At 43.2% G+C, this 19,924-nt stretch overlaps 1 protein-coding gene across 1 annotated transcript; it reads left to right on the forward strand.

The window, feature by feature from the left end:
* Nucleotides 1–1,804: 1,804 nt before the first annotated feature.
* Nucleotides 1,805–9,682, forward strand: FGF6 (fibroblast growth factor 6). The gene is made up of 3 exons (XM_009324332.1): nt 1,805–2,368; nt 3,279–3,382; nt 5,457–9,682. The coding sequence occupies exons 1-3, from the start codon at nt 2,029–2,031 to the stop codon at nt 5,631–5,633; spliced, it is 621 nt and encodes a 206-aa protein (XP_009322607.1). The 5' UTR covers nt 1,805–2,028; the 3' UTR covers nt 5,634–9,682.
* Nucleotides 9,683–19,924: the final 10,242 nt, after the last annotated feature.

A 19,924-nucleotide genomic window follows, 5' to 3' on the forward strand; every position in this document is an offset into this window, starting at 1 on the left:
TCAGGGGAAAAAAATCAATTGGAAAGAAAATATTACAATGCATATTTTACAGACAGTGATGGCTCTGAGATGAGGCAATGTTTCTAGGAGTCACATGCATTGGGAACGTGCAGGTCTTCAGACTGTAGCATAAGACAACCTAGGAAATCAATGCTCCATCCCTATAACAGTGACCCTGGCCTTTGTTTCCCACCAACGCCGGCCTCTCAAAAAGACTGCAGCTATGCTGAGGGGGTGTAAAATACTAGTAGTATTCCTTGCTATATGCACTTTGCATAGCTGAAAAATCATAAGGTGAAGTAGAAGGCAGGAGAGAAAAGGGTCTGAAGATTTTCATTGTGAGCAAAAGGCAGAAGATATTCCAAGTGCTGCTTCAACAAAGGCAGAGAGGCTTTGAAACGCCACCTGACACAAGCCAGGGTCTAGTCCAGTGGTTCCCAATTTTTTTATAGCTGAGCCTCTCTCAGGAGAATAATCGGTATTTCATACGTCACTGAACCTAACTGCTCACCTGCCTTAGGGCTGCCATCTCCTCCCCTTTTGCTCATGGTGCTCCTGCTTGAGTGTCTGTAGTGTCCAAGGCCTCATATTACACCCCTGTTAATGTGAAACTGTATGTCACGCCGGGCGTGCTCAGTTCAATTACGCTTCCAGGTACCCTCCTTATTAACATGCAGGCTTCTCAAATGACATAGACGACCCAAGTTCTGTGCTGTGAAAAGCTGACAGAGATATTGGCAAAAATATTTGCATAAATCTCAGCCATTTTCCTCTCACTAATGTGCTAATAAGTCCCATGAAACTAATTAAGATAAAAGTCTAATCTGTCCAGCTCCAAAGAGGCTGAAACAGCACCGGTGCAAAATGAGGGGAAACTAGTCTGAGCAAATGGAAGGAGAGGAAAATTGAGATGCTCATACATTATTACAAAAAAAGAAAGTATTTGGGCTTGAGGAAAAGAGACAGTGAAACAGTAGGGAGGTGTGGCCATGTCCCTTTTTCCTCTTCTCTAACGCATTACCTAAGCCCTTGTCTTGCACACACTAATACAGTTGCACCCCTGCAAGAGGCACACACCCTCCCCAAATAAATGTGATCATTTGGAAGTCACCTCCGTGAAAAACATGAACACTTAAGAACATATCAATGTCCCCAGCTACGTGTAACTGCAAGATCAATGCTCCAGCCTGCACGCCCTGCTCAGCAGAATTGCTGCTGCAAGCAGCAGAAATGTGCTTGCATAAACACAGTAGGAGCAAGCCCTGGGATTTCCTCTCCCTTTAACGTGGCTTACCTCTCTGTTAACCAGCCAGGAGCACTCCTTTTAGAGGTACAGACAAGCTGTTAGTGCGTGGGCCGCTATAGTAAGAGGTGCCTTGGATTTGCTGGGTATGTACAAAAAGAGCAATGGCCACTTCAAGCCAATTCTCCCCAAATGTTGAGCTGCCCTGACGTACACCCAGTGATCGTGCCACCAAGGAAGTGACTGCAAAGTTGTCATTGCTTGCTGATGAGGTCCATAGCTGTTTTTACACCTTCTTCTCTAAATAAGGAAGACGCCTGTGAGGCCTCTGACTGCCTGACCAATTTGACTCCTTTGCTCTCAACAGCCAATGAAACCCCACTCCTGCCTCCAGTCTTGGGTGACAGCATTCATCAAACCTCAGCCAGCCTGGGAGGATGGCAGGTTAGTGTTACAGCCGTGGCAGGCTTACCTTTGGCAAGCTGTTGATGTCAGAGTGATGATGTGGGGAGGGACAGCCTCTGCACTATAAAGATGGGTGAATCAAATATAACTGAGGCTGCCCACCGGAGCGCAGGATCTACAAAACATGGTCCCCACCAGTTTGAGTCCTGCTGGCCTGTCTCTGCTTCCAACCCAACTGCTATCGGGCTTTAGTTTCATGTCAGCAATCTCTATTTGCTTTCCAAAAATAAGCCTCTGCCACCATGCTGAAGGGAGAAAAACAAGAAGGGAGGTATTTTTAGGGCCATTAATTCTGACCACGTGCCCAGGAGGTGAACCGGATGGCCACTGCACAAAGACTTCTCATCACTATGTCCTGCGAAGCCAGCATTCACCGGACGTTGCCTGCTTTCGTTCTCCTGGGTTTTCTAGCTGGGATTGCTTCAACACATCCAGTTGTAAGCAGAACTAATGGCACATTGCTGGAAAGAGGATGGCAATCTCTGTTGTCCAGGTCCATTGCTGGGATGTCAGGGGAGAAGTCAGATGTGAACTGGGAGAGTGACTATTTGCTAGGAATCAAGAGGCAGCGGAGGCTTTACTGCAACGTGGGCATCGGGTTTCACCTTCAAATCCTCCCAGACGGAAGGATAAGCGGAGTTCACAATGAAAACCAATACAGTGAGTTGCATCCAGAAATGAAATAGAATAGATGTCACTTAATTGCTGTGAACTCTAGTAATTACCCTTCATAGAATGCAAATGTTATTACTTGATATTATTAATCTGTGCTACATCTGTTGCCTTTTAAAAGTCTCTGGGATCAATAAACATTAGAACCCTCCAGGCTGAAACATGTCACAAATGCTTAGACAAATTTAGATACAATTTATTTTTACTCTGCTTTACTGCAGAGATGAGAAAAGACAAACCAGGTTGAAAACTGTCTCTCTGCTGCATTTGCTCACACCTCACCTTCTCATTTGCCTTTTGAATTCGGGAGGTTGTTGCTAAGCTCAGAGTGCCAAAGCATGATTTTTGAATCCTAGCCGACTAGTACTTTGGGGGCACTCAGTCGTGGAAGGAGCTTGCTGTTCCTGGTTTGCTTATTCTTATGGGTGCTGTTCTGCAACCGTAAGATTAAAAGAAAAGCATTAGCCCTATGGATTTGAATTTCCTGTAGAGGGCAGTTGCTAAAATCTTTTGCAGCTAAGATATCACGGGGGACTTCAAAATGCAAGCCACACTTCTCTAAAGTTCAATAACAAACACTCTGTAATTATAGCATATTAGATAAAAATAATTTACTTATTAGAAAGCCCAAGAGTTTGACAGATCAAGAGTTTGATAGAGCAAAAGGATTATACAGCATATTACTACAATTCCAGAATTATTTTAGAATCCTACGGCACATAGGAAAAACCAAGATCTTCTCTGTGTGTTTTTATTATGCTGGACTAGGGAGATAATTCTAATAAAGAAAAATATGATATGTTTGTCAGAGTTTTAAAATAAATCAATTATATCTGAATCGCCCTTGACTAGCTATAAACTCTGTGATAACACTTCTACTGAACTTCTTATTTTTTAGGTCTCTTTGAAATATCCACTGTAGAGAGAGGTGTTGTTAGCCTGTTCGGTGTGAAGAGTGATCTCTTCATCGCAATGAACAACAAGGGGAAACTATATGGAACGGTGAGTACAAGTGCAAATAGTTTTTCAAGGCTTAAACAAAGGCTGCAAAGGTTTTGTGTTTTTTTTATCTCCTGGAAATCTCTGATTGCAAGCAGAGAAAATAGCCTTTCAATTACAGGGAGCCTGCCCCGCCCGGTGTCACCAGTGTTACTTAGTGCGACAAACAGCGTGGCTGTTAGAGGTCTGTTATTTTAAAGCTTTCCAATAAGATTGTACAGGGAGCACCCTAGGAAAATGAATGTATTCCGCAAATAGTACGGCTTAATTAGATGGCTTTTTCTAAGGACTTAGCACTGCAAATGCGTTCTAGTAAGACTGAACCCCGTTGATTCCCTCTTGTGTTGCATTGTATGTAAAGCAAAAGGGCGTGCTCCGCAAAAAAAACTGGGAGGTAAAGCGTGTGTCTATGTCCATGAGAGTGTGTGTGTGTATGTGATAGCATGCGTATGTGTGTGCGTACAGGTGTGTGTAGGAGAGGTACAATTAGAGCTATCTGTACTAGCTACCATTAGTAAAATCATGACCACATGCCTCCCCCTACCAAAAACAACCACACCATGAAGAATAAGTAGGAAGTCTACCCTACAAAGTCGACACATGCGCCTGGTGCTATTTTAAGGACCAGTTTTGTGAGATCAGTCCCAAAGGGTGCGAAAACAATAATAGCTGTTAACAATGGTATGCAAGTCATACTGAAACATCATCACCATCATCCTCATCTAGAAAGTGCTAGCTATGCCATCTAAATGCAATTTAGTCTCTGAGGCCTGAGCAAAGCGTCTCCAGTCTCAACATTCAGCAGAAAAAGCGCTTGTTAGGAAGCACGTTTGAAAGAGGCTGGCTCCGGGCAATAGGCAAAAGCAGTCTATCTCAAAGTAATGAATGGCACTGATTGCATTCATCTTTTTTGTCAAGAAACAACAAAGTCATTTCCTTTGAAACAGCTGTAATTTCAACACAGCATTTCAGTTGCTTAATAAAATACCAAATGCTGTGAAGGACCCGTAACCATTTCTAATCTGACTGATTCCTTCTCACACAGATAATGAGAGTGGGATGTTTTAAGGTTCATGTCTGATTTCAAGCACCTAAAGAGTGCCACAAGCCCAACTGCTTTGCTTGATCAGGTCTTTCTAAAGAAATGCAGGGTCTGGCTTCAGAGATCCCTTTGATTTTTTTTTTTCCCCCCGTTTCAATCCAGTCTTGCTTATTTTCAAAGATATTTTTAAAAGCTGTAAGAGATGTGCATTTTCCCTTGCACAATGCAATGCCCGAAGTTAAACTCTTACAAACTTTGAATGGTGTTATTACAAAGATGTCCAAATAGAACAGCACTGGTGGTGTCTCATGTGCCAGACATTTGATGTCAGGGAATTATTCTGCTTTCTCTTTTAATTTCCTCGGTGCTCTGCATTTGTCTCCTGCTTCTCCTTGCACCTCCTCTCCCAGATAACTCCCCCTCCTTGGATTTACGTGATGTGACATGAAGAAAAATAAAACTGTTTTCCCAGCTTTGAACCTGCTGTATATCTCACTAACAGTTAAATATAATATCACTAATGATCTAACAAAAGAAAAGATTTAGTGCTAATCTACAGTTTTATTCAAATACCTTATTCAAGCAAATAATTCTCCCTGGGCATTGCTGTTTTTAAGAGAACTGAATGTTTTGACAGCCAGCATATCATTCTTTTACAAATTACAGGACCTCTTGCAGAGGGGAGGTGTGAAATAAAGCTACGTCATTTGGGCGAAAGGGCATGATGCTGACAGAAATTACTGCTTGCAAATAAAATGAAGAAATCCATGATTTATGATGAATTAACTTGGTCTGTCACAGGAAGTACACAGTCCATTATCTGGACAGGTGGCATCTGAGTTCATCTGACACCAAATTAGCACTGAGGAGGGAGATTTATTGTTGGATGCAGTCACTGTGGCACCACCTGTTGCACACAGCAACAAGTTCTTCTGTAAAAATACTAGTAAGAAAAATTACTTGAATCTTCGTGAAATATTTATGTACCTGCCTTCTTCTCTACCCCCCCCCCCCCCCCCCCTTCCTATTCTTTAGCCTGGTTTCCAAGATGAGTGCAAATTCAAAGAAACCTTGCTGCCCAATAACTACAATGCATATGAATCAAATGCTTACCCTGGTGCTTACATAGCACTCAGCAAACATGGGAGAGTGAAGAAAGGAAACAAGGTTTCTCCTGCTATGACAGTGACCCACTTTTTACCGAGAATATGAACATGAGCAAAGCAGAAGATTCAATCCCAGGAAAAACTGTTTCATTTTGCACATGGGAATAATCTCCCAGGTAAAGTATTTATACTGCTCATTGAAAAAAAAAATCTATATATGTATGTGTATATTTGGATAAAAATATTTGTACTAGATTCATCACATAGCATATGTAATATGATGCTGCTTCTCTTCTACTCTGAACAAATTTACATGGCTGTGTGCCTCCTTTGGTGCTGAACAGAGAAAAATGCAAGCTGGAGTGCAAAGGAAAAAAAGTATTTGGAAGATATAGAATGGCTGTGGATAATAAGCTAATCAACCATAGGTTATTTACTAATTAATATTAATTACCTCAGATAGTAATATTTCATAGTGAGCTGTTTACATATCATGGGCCAAATCATCAGATGACTTTGCTTCACCAGAGCTTCAAGCAGTTCACTCCATCTGAATATCTGCCTGCACCTCCCCTTCTGCACACTGTGTCCTGTCTCATAAAGTCCTCAATCTATTTTGATCATTAGGGTGCCAATTCCACAACCGTTTCCACACAAGCAAACTGTCTACCCCCAGAGCCCCTCTGTCTCTGAAGGGATTCTCCAGGGTCTCCTCACATGGACTTGTTGCCAAAATGAAGACCTACAATCAATTTCCCTTAGGAAGGGCCACGGGATAAATCACAGATGGGTCCGAAATGCAAAATATATTTGGAGCTGAGGATTTTGAATGCCGCCTCCTTGCCATTTTGTGAGCTTAGTTTAGACCTGCCTCAAATATAGATGTGTACATCTTTAATATAAATACGTGTATATATATAGACATGGGATGTGTGAGTGTGTATCTATGTAATTACATACTTTTAATGACTCAATCATCCCAGTCTCTAGATGCCCAAGTGCCTTTTTATGTGTACACATGTAAAAGAACAGAAGTATTTAAAGGCACTGTGTTTCATTTAGGCTGAACCTTGTTAATCTCTAAGAACTAGAACTGGCCTGCAGGATGCATTTTGTAAAATGTATGAAATTCATGAAAGCTTCCAGCAAAGGGTTATTTTAGAAAACTTCTCTGTTTTGAATTCTCTTCTACTTACTGCTTTAAGTATATTTGGTTCTTCTCTATTATACCTCACTGAGGTATGAAGGACAGAGGAAGAAGGTTATACAAGCACGCCTTCCTGGGTTGGGGCAGAGGAATTTGTGCCATAATTCCAATGTCTGTTACTTGCAAAGCATCAGTTTCAAAGACAACACTGCAAGCTGTACGAAATACTCTCCAAATCTCTCCCAGAAGCCATACAAATGGCATATAACCTTGCCTTACTATTTTGACAAGCTTTTTCCAGATCACCAATGAAGCTACATTCTCTGTGCCTTTGAAAAAGTATTTTAAGAGGCCCTAAGTCAATAGTCACTATAAATGTCAGTTACCAGAAGCCTTGGGATTCCTGTATTGATGGCATGCTCCTAAATTTGAAACTAGATTCAATGCAATGTCAGAGCATGAGCATTTTCAGCATAGATAGACCATGCTGCTGCAGAAGTGAACATCTGAGTGCAAGATAATCTCCCACGTCCAGCCAAAATGTGGCTATGTCCAGCCTTGACATGCCATTCTATTTGCAGGGGGTGTCTATTCATGATGAATTTGAGCCTTCTGACATGCATGAAAAACACTGTCAGGGCCAGATCCTCAGTTGGAGTAAACCGGCCTAGTAAGACTATCATTTTATAGCTGCAGAAGATTTGGCTCAAAGAGCACACCTACAAGGTTGTATCTACAGCCACACTTTTGTCAAGACAATTGTTTTGTGAACAAGATACAGTTTTCCAGCTACTTTTGTGTGATTTATACTTGAATTTATTTTGCTCAAATGTGAGTGGTGATCACAGTGTAAATTAAGAGAAAAAAAGAATGGAATACTGTTTACAGTACATGAACGGGACACTTTGGATATGGCGAAGGAAAGGAATTACTCTTCATTTTCTGGTCTTGCGGTATGTAGAGAGAAGCCAAGTTGGCACACTTTGTTCATCCACAACGTGTGCAGCAGTTTGCTTTGGAAAAATGTGCATTTTAAGAGAAAAAGCAGGATGTTTTGAGTGGGGAGAGTGGGTCAAAGAAAAGTTTGGAGGCTATCAGACAGTTATGTTGACCTAGAGTCCCTAGAGGTGCGGATAGGAAGACTACAGCTGTGCTGAAATACATTAGCTGGCAACCTGTATCCTTGTGTTATATTCCTAATTGTCTTTGAAATTAAGTTTGAAGAAGTATGGAAGAGTACATGGACGTAGAAGAAACCATAGTTTGAATGCTGACACACAAGTTTGTTTCTGATCACAGCTTAAACCAGTGTCCTTAGGATAGGATGAAGTCTGTTCCCTCTTAAACCAGTGCAGTCTAGAGTAATTTATTGTTGCCAGTACTGATAAATAATGGGATAGCTGGCATAAAAGGTGAGAATCAGACTCACTGACTCCATTTTGCACATACTGGTCAACAGCGAGAACAAACCATAGACCAGGTCACAAGAAGTCTGTTTGGACTCAGCCTGCTGGGCTGAGCTTGTTCTTAAGAACTGCAGACCCTTGTGGATGCAGTTTTGGTGGGCATTTGGAAAGCCCCACCAGTCACTCTGCTGAGTTGCTTTTTACACCACTGCTTTTTCCTTATTACATATCAATGCCAGCCAGATCAACATTGAAGTCAACATTGAAATCAAAAAGGGTCTCCCAGTGCCGGGAATCCTGACTAATATGAGACTGAATCACGTCATTGTCAGAAGTGACAATAAAAGATGTCATTAACTGCGGCAGGAAACCTGTCCAGCACAAATAGTGCAGCACCGAAGTGTTGTGGAGTTTTAGAGTAGCTGCATATGATACTTTGACAGAGGTGCTTCTTAAGTGAATGAAAGGCTACTTTCAAGAGAGAAGTTAAGGCACGTGTTGACACATCGCTGCAGGTGTGCAAGTAGTCTAGGGGCAGCTCACAGTAGCAGAATGCACTGTGGCAGTGTTCAAGAAGTTACGCAACTTGCCTGGGAAATGGCCCGATCCTGTTCTGCCTTGATTAGCTAAATTCCACCTCCTCTTCCTCAGGCTGTTATCACCTGCATGGGAGGAGGAGGATTTAGGAAGACCACCACTCATTTTACACCCCTCGGGATAAATTCGTTGAGCTGGCACAGTGGGAAAAAAAAAAAAAAAGAACCATACATAAGCTGAATGTACATGATACGGAGGCTATGGAGAGAATATGGGCATAGTCTGGCAAACTCTCAAGCAAAACTTTCTTTGAAAGAATAGTTCCATGGATATGTGACTACATAAAGAAAACTCATGAAAGTAAAGGAGTTTCCCAAATCAGGGCCAAATTAGGAACCTATTATTGACAGTTCTTGCGGTGGTCCCTTTCAAAGCATATCTCATCTCAGTGCACATTAACGCAGAGTCATGAAATGGGCTACAAGCTTTGAAGGCATTGCTGTGAATGCCCCACACCAGCCTGTCTTGCCCATATTTTGCACATGGGATTCTCCTGTGGAGTTGATACCTATTTTCAAGGTTTTTTCTTCCATAGGCAAATCCCATAATATCTTAAGACCTAATCCACCTCCGTTAGAAAACAGTTTTGACTGGAACTGAATCGTGTTCTTAAATAATCTAATTTTCCCCAAACGTGCAGAGATGCAGACACACACACAGCGGAAAAGCGGAGTAATTTTTGTATACCTCACTAACTATTTCAATTCCAAGATTTTATTTTGCACAGTAAAATGGTGCCAAAGTTCTCACATTATTTTTTTTTCACAAAAATATACCTCATATTCTTACTCAATATGGACTCATAATTGAGACTGTAAATTTGCAAGAAACACAGAACTGTCCAATCAATTGTTTATGAAATTGCTTCTATTTTTATATGTATGTGCTGCGCACAATAGTTTAATGTATTCATAAAATAAACTTTTATACATTTTTGGTAGTGTTTTGACTCCAAATCCCTCTTAACATTTGGTTTTTCCCTTGCTTCAGAGCTGCTGTATTAAATCCGCACACACACACAGAGTTTTTATTCACCTCTAGAACCAGAGGACATATTGGCACACTTAAAATTGTGGTAGACTTTTGTGTTCTACAGACTTCTTGCCTGGGAAGTCATAAGAGAGTCATGCTTGTTGTAGAGAATCTGGGAGTTTCACAGAAGAGAAGGCAAATAAAAGTGCAATCTGATTAAAGATGAGCTGTCATAGTCACCTGTCTAAATTCCAATACTTTTACCTGGAGTTGTTCTAGTGCTGCTCTGCTGTTGCTAGTGCTCTTCAGTGTGTAACGGCCCATGCATATCCCTTAATTCATTAAATAAGAAAGGTTTTTTTTTTTAAATGGCATTTTCTTCTTGCCTGGGACTAACTTGGGAGAGCAGCTTCCTGCAGTCATCTCCGAAGGTTTTTGCCTCACTATGCCTCAAAGTTGAGTATTTTTGAAACACTGCTCCATTTCAGTGATTTGGTAAGTTTTGTTCTCCCTTTCTCCACTCCCAAGTTGTCATTTAATCAGTCCTTCAGTTAGTTAAATGACTACAGACCTCTCCCAGTCTGGGGACACGGACTAAGATATTAGAAACCAATAGCTGGGAATCTGCCACCTCCTTCAAGTTCAAGTACGCTGTTTAATCCACACCAGTATGATGTCGCAGAGCGGACAAGTCTCCAAAGCTCTGATTGCTGGCGGCTCTTCTCAGGAGCATAAGAACATCAGCACCACGCTGGCTAAACGCCATTCCCTGCATTTGTGTTTTGGCTGCCTACGCTCCCCCGTAATAACTCCCTTTGCTTGCAAGTCGTCATAAATTCTTGCATATCGTTGCTCTGCGTATGTGCCACATTTCACCTGAGAGAGGACTACGTTTCACTGGTGGGTTAAGCAATGCATCTGTCTGCTATAGAAGTGCCTTGTTTACAGCTCTGAAGGCCGCTCACTGTAGGCAGAAGTAGGAACGGGAGAAGATACACAGCCCACACACAGCGACTGGAAACGACAGGACAAACTGGCAGCTGACGTAAACCAGCCTAGGCCCAGCAAAACAGAAACATAAATGATCTGGTAGGAAGTCATCTGCAGGGGCTAGGAAAAGGCTACGTGTGGCCAGCTCGCAAGACACCCCCTCAGACACAGGCTAGTTTCTTCTCCCTGTATCGTAGTTTGCCCTTTGGAAGGTGATGCTGGCCAGACACACCTAGGCGAGTGCCCAGGTGCCCTGGGAGGCATGGACGGTTCCCATGCCCCCTTCCCACTCTGTGCTCTCAGCTTAGGGGATGAAAACTCTTCAAGGAATTTGGAGGACAAGAGATGGTGGCTAAGTCCCACACCTCTATGAAGAGCAGGAAAAATTTTGGCTGAACTTTGCTCGGTTTACATAATTTTCTGCTTCCTCCCAAGACATTTGAAACTTAATGATGTACCTGTTCCTACAGGTACACCTGCAACACAGTAAGCTTATCCTTCTCCTCACCACTTCGACTTGGGTTCCTGCCTCAGCAACTCTCCGCTGCTCACCCTGGACAAGCTGTGGGATGCTTGTCAGGGAAGGTGAAGTTTAATAGACAAGGGCAAATACAATTTAAACAAAAAAATTAGTCTAATGGCTTAAAAAGACACCTCTCCTAGCTCTCTGCACTAATCCTGTTCCTCTAGTCTCTTCTTTCCTCCCAAGTCTTTTTGTCTGACTTGTCACTGAAACTGTAACTGCTCCTCTGAAAAGTCTCTCCCTGCACCCAGAGCAGAGCAGGAGTATCACAGCATGTCCCTTCTCTCCCCTCACCCCAAGTCATGCTGCCCTTTGTGTCCCCTGGCCTGAAGCCATTGGCAGAGACCCATCATCTGTCCACTTATTCAGGCTCTGGCTTCTCTGATGACCCACCATCTATATGAGGCAGCAGGTGCTCTTTTCATTAGCTCAATGAGCCCGGGTTGTCAATAGCTCCTAACAGACATGCCAGCCCTGAGCTGGCTGGAGGTTACAGTGTGAAAAGCACAGGTGAAAGCGGGCAGCGCTACACCTTCCTGAAGCCAGCAAAAACTGCTCAGCAATGGTAGCAAGATGAAAAAAAAAAAAAAGTAAATATGTATGAAAGAGCAGGAAACACGTTCTACTCAAAGAAGGTTAAGGGCTAAATAGTTGTTGCCATCCTGGTCATGGAATCAGAGATATTTAGACGGGAAGGGACTGCTGGAGGGCTTGAATCCAATCTCTAGCTCAATGCAGGAACAACTTCAAAGCTAGGGGAGATTGTATCAGGAAGAATCCCCTCTATCCACCCCCTCCAACAGTCCCTGTGATAGCCTCATGATTCATTAAGCTCTGGATGAAACTCTGGATAGCAACTCAAAAGGGGTCAATCGCAGACAGGTGTCTCAAAGGGGTCACCGGCGCAGCTCATGCTTTGCTGGAAGGCAGTCTAAGAGCTGATGGCATCTTCCTATTGGGCCTTGAAACAAGCCACATCTGTCCTGCACACCGAGCAGAAAATGTCCTTCCTACTGGAACTCATCCCTACCAACACAAATGGCTGCAGAAATCATCTAAAGGATTCAGTCCCCTGAAGGGAAAGGAAAAAAAGAAAAAAAAAAAAAAGGCTTTCTGACAACTCACGAATACAAGGCTACCTCAGTTGTAGGTACACAAGATTTGGGGGAAGACACAGGTACACGAATTGCGTGGCTTGAAGTGCAACCCCAAACCACTTTCAGGGAAAAGGGCGGCAGCAGTGCTATTCCAAAATCTGAATGCCACATAACGCCTACGGTGCTAGAGACAGGTAGAAAGAGTCTGACCTCCTGAGGCTGATTACTGCAATTTTTTATTGGCTGTTATTATTATTGCCCTCTGGTGGCTATTTTGTTATTTAGCAGCTAGATGTCAGAGACCAAGCATGGGTTCTGTACCTGGGCCTGGGCACAAGGGGGAAAGGAGGCTACCACCTCATGGCTGTGATTGGATATAGGCTTCAGGTCCCTCGGTGGGTTAGTATCTGTTGCACCCTTATACAGGAAAGTCACAATTTTAACTGGGAGGCCACAGAACAGTATTTGGGATTCAGGTATCTTCTTGATGAGCAACTTTTCATAACACTAGGCAGGCAAACTGACTGTGAAAACTACTTTGCTTTTACTCCAGATTTTCCAGCCTGAAGATTTGCCAAGTTTTTTGAAAACATAAAACCTGAGCCAAAGGCAGTGCCACACAGAATGCCTTAAAGGACATAGACATGGACTTGTTGGAGTGGGTCCAAAGGAGGGCCACAAAAATGATCAGGGGGCTGGAACACCTCTCCTGTGAAGAAAGGCTGAGAGAGTTGGGGTTGTTCGGCCTAGAGAAGAGAAGGCTCCGGGGAGACCTTCTTGCAGCCTCTCAGTACTTAAAGGGGGCTTATAAAAAAGATGGCGGCAAACTTTTTAGCAGGGCCTGTTGTGACAGGACAAGGGGGAATGGCTGTAAACTAAAGGGGGGGTAGATATAGACTAGATAGAAGGAAGAAATTTTTTATGCTGAGGGTGGTGAAGCACTGGCACACGTTGCCCAGGGAGGTGGTGGATGCCCCATCCCTGGAAACATTCAAGGTCAGGCTGGACGGGGCTCTGAGCAACCTGATCTAGTTGAAGATGTCCCTGCCCACGGCAGGGGGGGTGGACTAGATGACCTTTAGAGGTCCCTTCCAACCCAAACTATTCTATGGTTCTATGGCATAAAATGACAAGGCTCATTAAATCCCCCTGCTATTCCTCATGACACCTGTGGCAGGAAATACTGTTCAGCAGCATGGAGCACCTTGAGTGGGAAAGCAAAGCAGCAGTCTTTTCCAAATTATACTGAAGACAACAATTTTAAAGCATGTTAAGAAATCCCTTTTTTTCCCCATTACCTCACTGAGTGCATTATTACAAATAGTGCTGTGGGACCATAAGTGATCACAAATGATATAGTCTCCAGTTCATCGACTACCAGAGATGCCCTTTGCAGGACCAGGAGCCCCGGGGAAGACGCTGGTGCTCTGACTGCCAGGGGGCAGTGTGCCACCTGCAGAAACGATAACTCCAGGGGAAAAAGAAATATAGAAGGAAAAAAAAACCACAGGAGTGGTCACTACCACACTTAGAAACAGGCATATTGTTAAGAAATTTACTGAGTAGTGATCTACTTCACCAGCAAAATACAGAGCATCATACAAATGCTATAGCCACTTCTCCATCAACTACTGAGCTATCACAGTTTTTCTAGAAGAGAGGCAGCTGCTGTACTAGAGTTTCATGAAAAAAGTATCCAGAGCTTTCCTCAAAGGAAAAAAATAAGCTTTCAATTCAGTAAAAAAAAAACCACACCCAAAACTTTCAGCTCTGTTGTTTACTTTCCTTAGAACGTGCAAATGGGTACATCAGAAAAGTGATAACTGAAAACATTTTGCTTTTCAGAAGTTTTCACCCATGTCTTTTAGATCAAGAAAGTTTATGGCAGAAAACATCAAGTTTTATTTAATAGGTCCTTGTTTTCTGTGTTGTAGGAAAAGAGAAAAAAAATCTCTAGTTTAAACAATAGTACATGAGACATCCCAGTGTTAATACATTTTTCTTTCTTTTAAAAGTGAATCTACTGAGAAGTAACAGGCTGACACAGTCTGAGACCAAAGGGCCAGCCTGTACATTATGTACATAAATGTCAACTGACATTTATGCTGCTATAAGGAAGGTAAGAAGCAGGTTCAGGCTTGCCCAGTGTATTTAATCTAAGCCTCCAGCCCAGCCTCTGTGAGTTTCTGTGCAGGATCCCAATGCTCATCCTAGGAGTGGGAGAAGGGGTTTGAATGCAATGCTGAAATCTCCTGGGGACCTGAGGACCTAATTGCCTCCTGGTCCTTTTCTCCGTATTGAAACTTGGTGTTGCACAGAACAGACCGCAGCATGGACATCACAGGGTCTCCAGCAGCTCTGGAAAGCCTGTCTTTTAGGAACCATGATGAGAAACCAAAGCAAAGATGAGAGCTGGGCCCAGTTTGTATATCAGCTAAACTCAGCCTTGCAGAAGGCCAGGCCAACCACCCCGACCAAAGGTGCCTCCAGGGCCCGGTCTTGTTTAAACCGGCCTGGATCAGGACAGAGCCAAGGGAGGACATCAGAGCTACTTAATAGCACAGGCAGGGTCAGCAGTAACAAAGCAAGGTACGCTCAAGCAGCATTCCTTTTTGGAAAGAGAGAAAAGGAGATGCCCCAGAAAAAACATCCAGGGAGAAGGGACTGGAGAATGCAGAGGGAAGGAAAGGAAAAAAAGGGAAGACAAGCAAAATAAAATCAACACCTGACAGAAACACAAATGAAAGCACCAGACAGATTTTTTTTCTAATTCCTACACCTATGAAAAAAAATAATCTGACTGCAAAACAAATGCACTGCAGAGCAGGCGCTATCCAAATAGTGGCCATGGTGCCATAGCCCTCCTTGTTGAGCTGTGGGCCTGCCTGCCCGAGCATCCCATGGCTTAGGGAGGCTGGCCAGGCCAGACCAGACCTCTGCCTCTGCCGGCCACAGCAGGAGGGCTGTGGGCCACAGGATCCCCCTGGTCTCCTGCACTGCTCCCCAAGGGCGAGCTCAGGCCTTTCTGAGCCCTGAGGCGAGCACCATGGAGCTGCTCTCTGGCCACGCAGGACCTCAGCCCCACAAGCCCTCCCAAGGGACCAGCCTTCCCCTGGGCTCTAGCATCCCCATAACACCAAGCCCTTAATCTTGGCCTTAATTGGCCTTAATGGCGCTGACCAGCTTCACCTGGGAGCTCCTGCATTGAGAGACAACACCACAACTCTGGAGATGAACAACATGTTTCTCTGGCAGTTGACAATATTAGAGAGAGGTTCGCATGAACGTTCACAATTCTGCACAATCTTTCTGATTCTGGAACTGGAGGAGAAAGACCCCTCTGGGAAAAGGTTCACACTGGGGGTCTGTAATTGGAGAGGCAGCAGGGAACAGTTTACAGGGTGCTGGACTAGCATTTGGGAGCCACGGGCTCAGTTCTCCGCTCTGCCACAGGCTTCCTATGTGACCCTGGACAATGCACTGTGTCTTGTATGCAGGAAATGCTGCAAAACCAACAGTGTAGAAAACTAAGTTTAGCCATATGTACTAGATTGGGACACCACTGATAAATGGAGAGTGGACAAACACCTCAGCAATGTATTTTTTACATCCTAATGTTATCACTTCCATCTTCTGTATGTTGCCTTTCATGTAGTGAAACCGCAGCCAGATTTCTCCCCTTGTCTTTTCCAGGCTGAATAAACCCCCCTCCAACAGCCTCTCGTTGTATATCATGTGCTATAGACCGCACACATCTTAGTGGCTCTTCTCTGGACTTGCTCCAGCTTGTTAACATCTCTCTTGCAACATGGAGCTCAAAACTAGACACAGTGTCAGATGTGGCCTCACAAAAGGGAAATAAACACTTCCTTCGATCTGTTGGCTATGCTTTTGCTAATGCAACTCAATATGCCATTGTTTTTTTAATGGTTGCATTGATAGTCTTTCTTACACTAAGGAGTCTCAGAGGGTAAGGAGTGGCAAAGGCAGAGAGCCTATAACCCGGGGATTCCCCCTCCAGCCTCTCAAGGGAACTGCCAGACATTCATTTAAGACGGTTTTGTGTAAGAGCATGACAAAGGGGTGAGGTTGTTGTCTGGATTTCATAAAGTGATTTGCAAACAAATTAAACTGTTGTGAAACAATCCGGTCCCTACGGAGCTTAGCAATACTCAATTCCATTCCCACTGTTGCTAAGGAAAGCAGAGGATATTCAGCATCTTTGACAGACATTTGCAGGCCATGATCTAAAGATGTCTCAGTGACTTCAGAATGCTGGTCAGTATTGGCCATGTAACTTAAGATATGTTCATAAAAGGAAATAAACAGCCCCAAATCTCTTTTGCATTCTGTTTTTTTGGTTTTACTTTTGACATTTACTGAAGCCACCCTGCTCTGCATCAGTTTAAGCAATGGAGGACAGAATTAGGTCCCAGGTGTTTAACTACAGATGACTTTGTTCCTTGGAAAAATGACCCAACTGCAAGCTCTTGCACCTCATGTTTGGAATCACAAATGACTCAGCAGAAGCCAAGAGGACATTTGGTTTCCTTCTCAGAATGCAGGAGTGAAGGAGGAAGTAAGAATCTCTTCCAGCTGTTGGGTAACGAAGGGGAGACTGAGGCTAAGACAGTGTGGGAATCTCTAGGTTTAATATATATAATGCAAACTGGAATTACAGTTAACTGCAGTGACCGATCCTGGCTGATGAAATAGCTGTCACTGGAAAAAAATCCTGAAAACAACCAACAAAATATGCAGCCACAAGCAGAGATTTCTTTTTTCTCTCCAGCCAAGCTCTCCATGCAGCTCAACCCAAAAGCATGTTTGTTTTGGAAGCCGTAGTCTGCTGAAAAGTGTTTGGCCAAAATCCAAGGGGCCAATAAGTCCAGATGAGCTGAACAAGCTGTGTCCTTGGATCATGAGATGTGAACATATTATTCAATCCTGTATTGCATGCATGCATATTATTGTTGGTTATTTTTTGTTACAGGGTGTGGACCAAAATGCCTTGATCAGGACTAAATTTCTGTCCCTTAAATTAACTGTTTACAATTCACAATTTTATTATGTGCTTTAGACTTCATGGACCAGAGCTCGCAGCACTAGAATAGCTCCTCCAAGGACAATGCGACCATGCCGACTTACGTCAAATGAGAAATCATTAGCGATAATGTATAAAACAACAGAGTTGTTTGCAACTATATTTGTTTCAGGGCTGTCTGGAGCAGAGCATCTATTTTATTCTTAAATATTTGTTATGAGAACTGATCCATCCTGAGTCGTTCCAGGTGATCGGAGCCTGTTTTTTTCCTGGGGTTACTCTGTCTGTGACCTGGGCCCAGGGCTCACCGCGCCAACACAAATCTTCCAGTTTATTGAAGAGGCAATAGATCTGCTGCTAAAACATAAGGAAGGTAGTTATGATAACCAGCATAGGTGTCATTCAGTGAGATCGTCATATTTTTCAATAGCACTTTAACTACCTCAGTTATCCGGTGAGGGACAAGCTAGCTTACATTTACCACAGGGTCAAAACACAAGCCGTTACTGCAAAGCAGTGGACACATGACAAATCCTTACCCTACCTTGACCCTTGGCAATGCCTCTGTGCAGCCAGGCGTTCAGATCTCAGGCTGAGCTGATGGGAACAGCAAGTAGCACGAGCAACGTATTTGACTCTAACCTCATGATCTTGCCTGGTTTGATCCACAGTCCCTTAGTGAAAATATGGTAAGTACTTCTGCACTTTAATATAACCATGTAGCTAACCCTATGCAAAAGCACTAAATCCCAGTGCTAGACTAACAGCAATAGGGAAATAGGAAGCTTTACATAAAACAAAGAGTTTTCCCAAAATAAAACAGTCAGCCAGCCTACTTTCAGCCACATTGCAGTGTAATACAATAGGAGATGGATGCATGAACTGATTTTCAGTTGAGGCTGTTTATCTGGATCCTCAGTATTCCTAAGGGCCTAGAAGCAAGCATACCAGGAGAAAGAATATGCTTCTTTAAACAAGGCACACTATCTGGGTAGACAGGTCAGCAGAACTGGGTATACCAGTGACAGACAAACTGTAGCACAGGGCAGATTTCAGAATCTAAACAGATAAGCTACAGCCCTTCCATGCCAGCTCACCATAAAGCAACACTTTGCAAAGGCAATGACTAGAGTGATAGAAAATGTAGGAAAGGCAAGGGGACATGTGTAGGGCAGGTATGGGTGCCACATTCTATAAATCTTGAAAAAATCTGTAGACATTGTGTTGCAGATTTTAAAGAGAAACTTGCAGATTTCAAAAGAAGACAAGGATAATATCAAATAGGATTTGTTTTCTACACCCCTATAACAATCAACATGCAGATCTACAAGCCACTTGGGTGCCTGTGAAATTTCTTCTGTACGAAATTTCTTATGTATGAAATTTCTTATGTATGTTTGCATTCTGCACAACCTCAGTTTATGCTGAGCTGGTCATCAGCTGTCATGAAGGTGTTAACTTGAATTCATTTCCATTCTTTCCCCAGAAGTGGAGACTGAGGGATGAATGAACCATGGAGCAAGGGGTCTTGAAGTGACATCAGTGTCAAAGAGACATAGTCATGTTCAGGCTAGGCAGGTGGGCTAGTCAGCCTCTGGCATCTAAGAAGGTCCATTAGGGTTACGGAAAGGGTAATAAATAAGGGGTTTTTTATTGAAAAAAAGTGTTAGGTTGCATTTCTAAGTTTAAAAAAAAAAGTCAGCCAGCAAACCTTTGTTTTTGGAAAACTGAGCAGTTTGATGAGAGTCCAAAACTTCAATAAATATGATAAAAACAGCCTGCTTGTCTTCTTTGAAATAGAATGCATTTCCCAACCAGTCCTGGCATGACACCAGCTTGTGCCAGCTGTGAAAATGGCCAAAGATCAGTAGGGCCTGGGTGCAGGATCAGTGTCCCAGCAGCTGATGAACCCTTGCATCCAGGGCGCAATGCGTCACTCAAGTTCCTCCTTTCCAGCAGCGTGACAGGCTAAGAAGGCGACATGAAGAACTATCATCACTGCAATACACAAAGAAATATTGTAGCTGCGAATCTACCTGAAAAGCCATTCTGTGATGGAAAACCTGAATCAGGGTAGGAGTTCGAGACATATCTTTGCCAGATTTCCATCCAATCTAACCATTACTTGTCTATATGCCCCAGGTGCCCCCATCACAGAAACACCTCAACAGACCCCAGCTTCTGAGCAAAGCTGAGCTAACACAGTTTTAGGTGAAAAAATGAAGTCACTGTTACTCATCTTGCCCTGCCCCTTACAAAGTTTGATCTCCATGTTGCTTTAAAGGAGTCCAGAATCATGTATTAGTCTTGCAGTAGGGAAACCTTTCTACTTCCCTTGCATTAGAAGTACTGGGTACAAGAGCAATGCTTGGTTCAATCATGGGCTTCTTCATTTACTGCTTAGGTTTTCAGATTAAAAAATTACTCTTAAAACTTATGGAGCAAATGTTTCTCAAATCAAGTTTTAGTTTCAAAGAGATCCCACTAAAAAATAAGCTAAAGAGCAACCCACGCAATTGTACTGAAGCAATTCTAACCATATCAGTCACATGCTATGTTATTACTGCCCCACAGCAAAAAGGACCTTGGCTGATGATGAGGTTGTCGGCATATTTTGTCTT

This window comes from Pygoscelis adeliae, unplaced genomic scaffold, assembly GCF_000699105.1.
Source record: "Pygoscelis adeliae isolate BGI_AS28 unplaced genomic scaffold, ASM69910v1 Scaffold65, whole genome shotgun sequence".
NCBI classification, from domain to species: Eukaryota; Metazoa; Chordata; class Aves; order Sphenisciformes; family Spheniscidae; genus Pygoscelis; species Pygoscelis adeliae.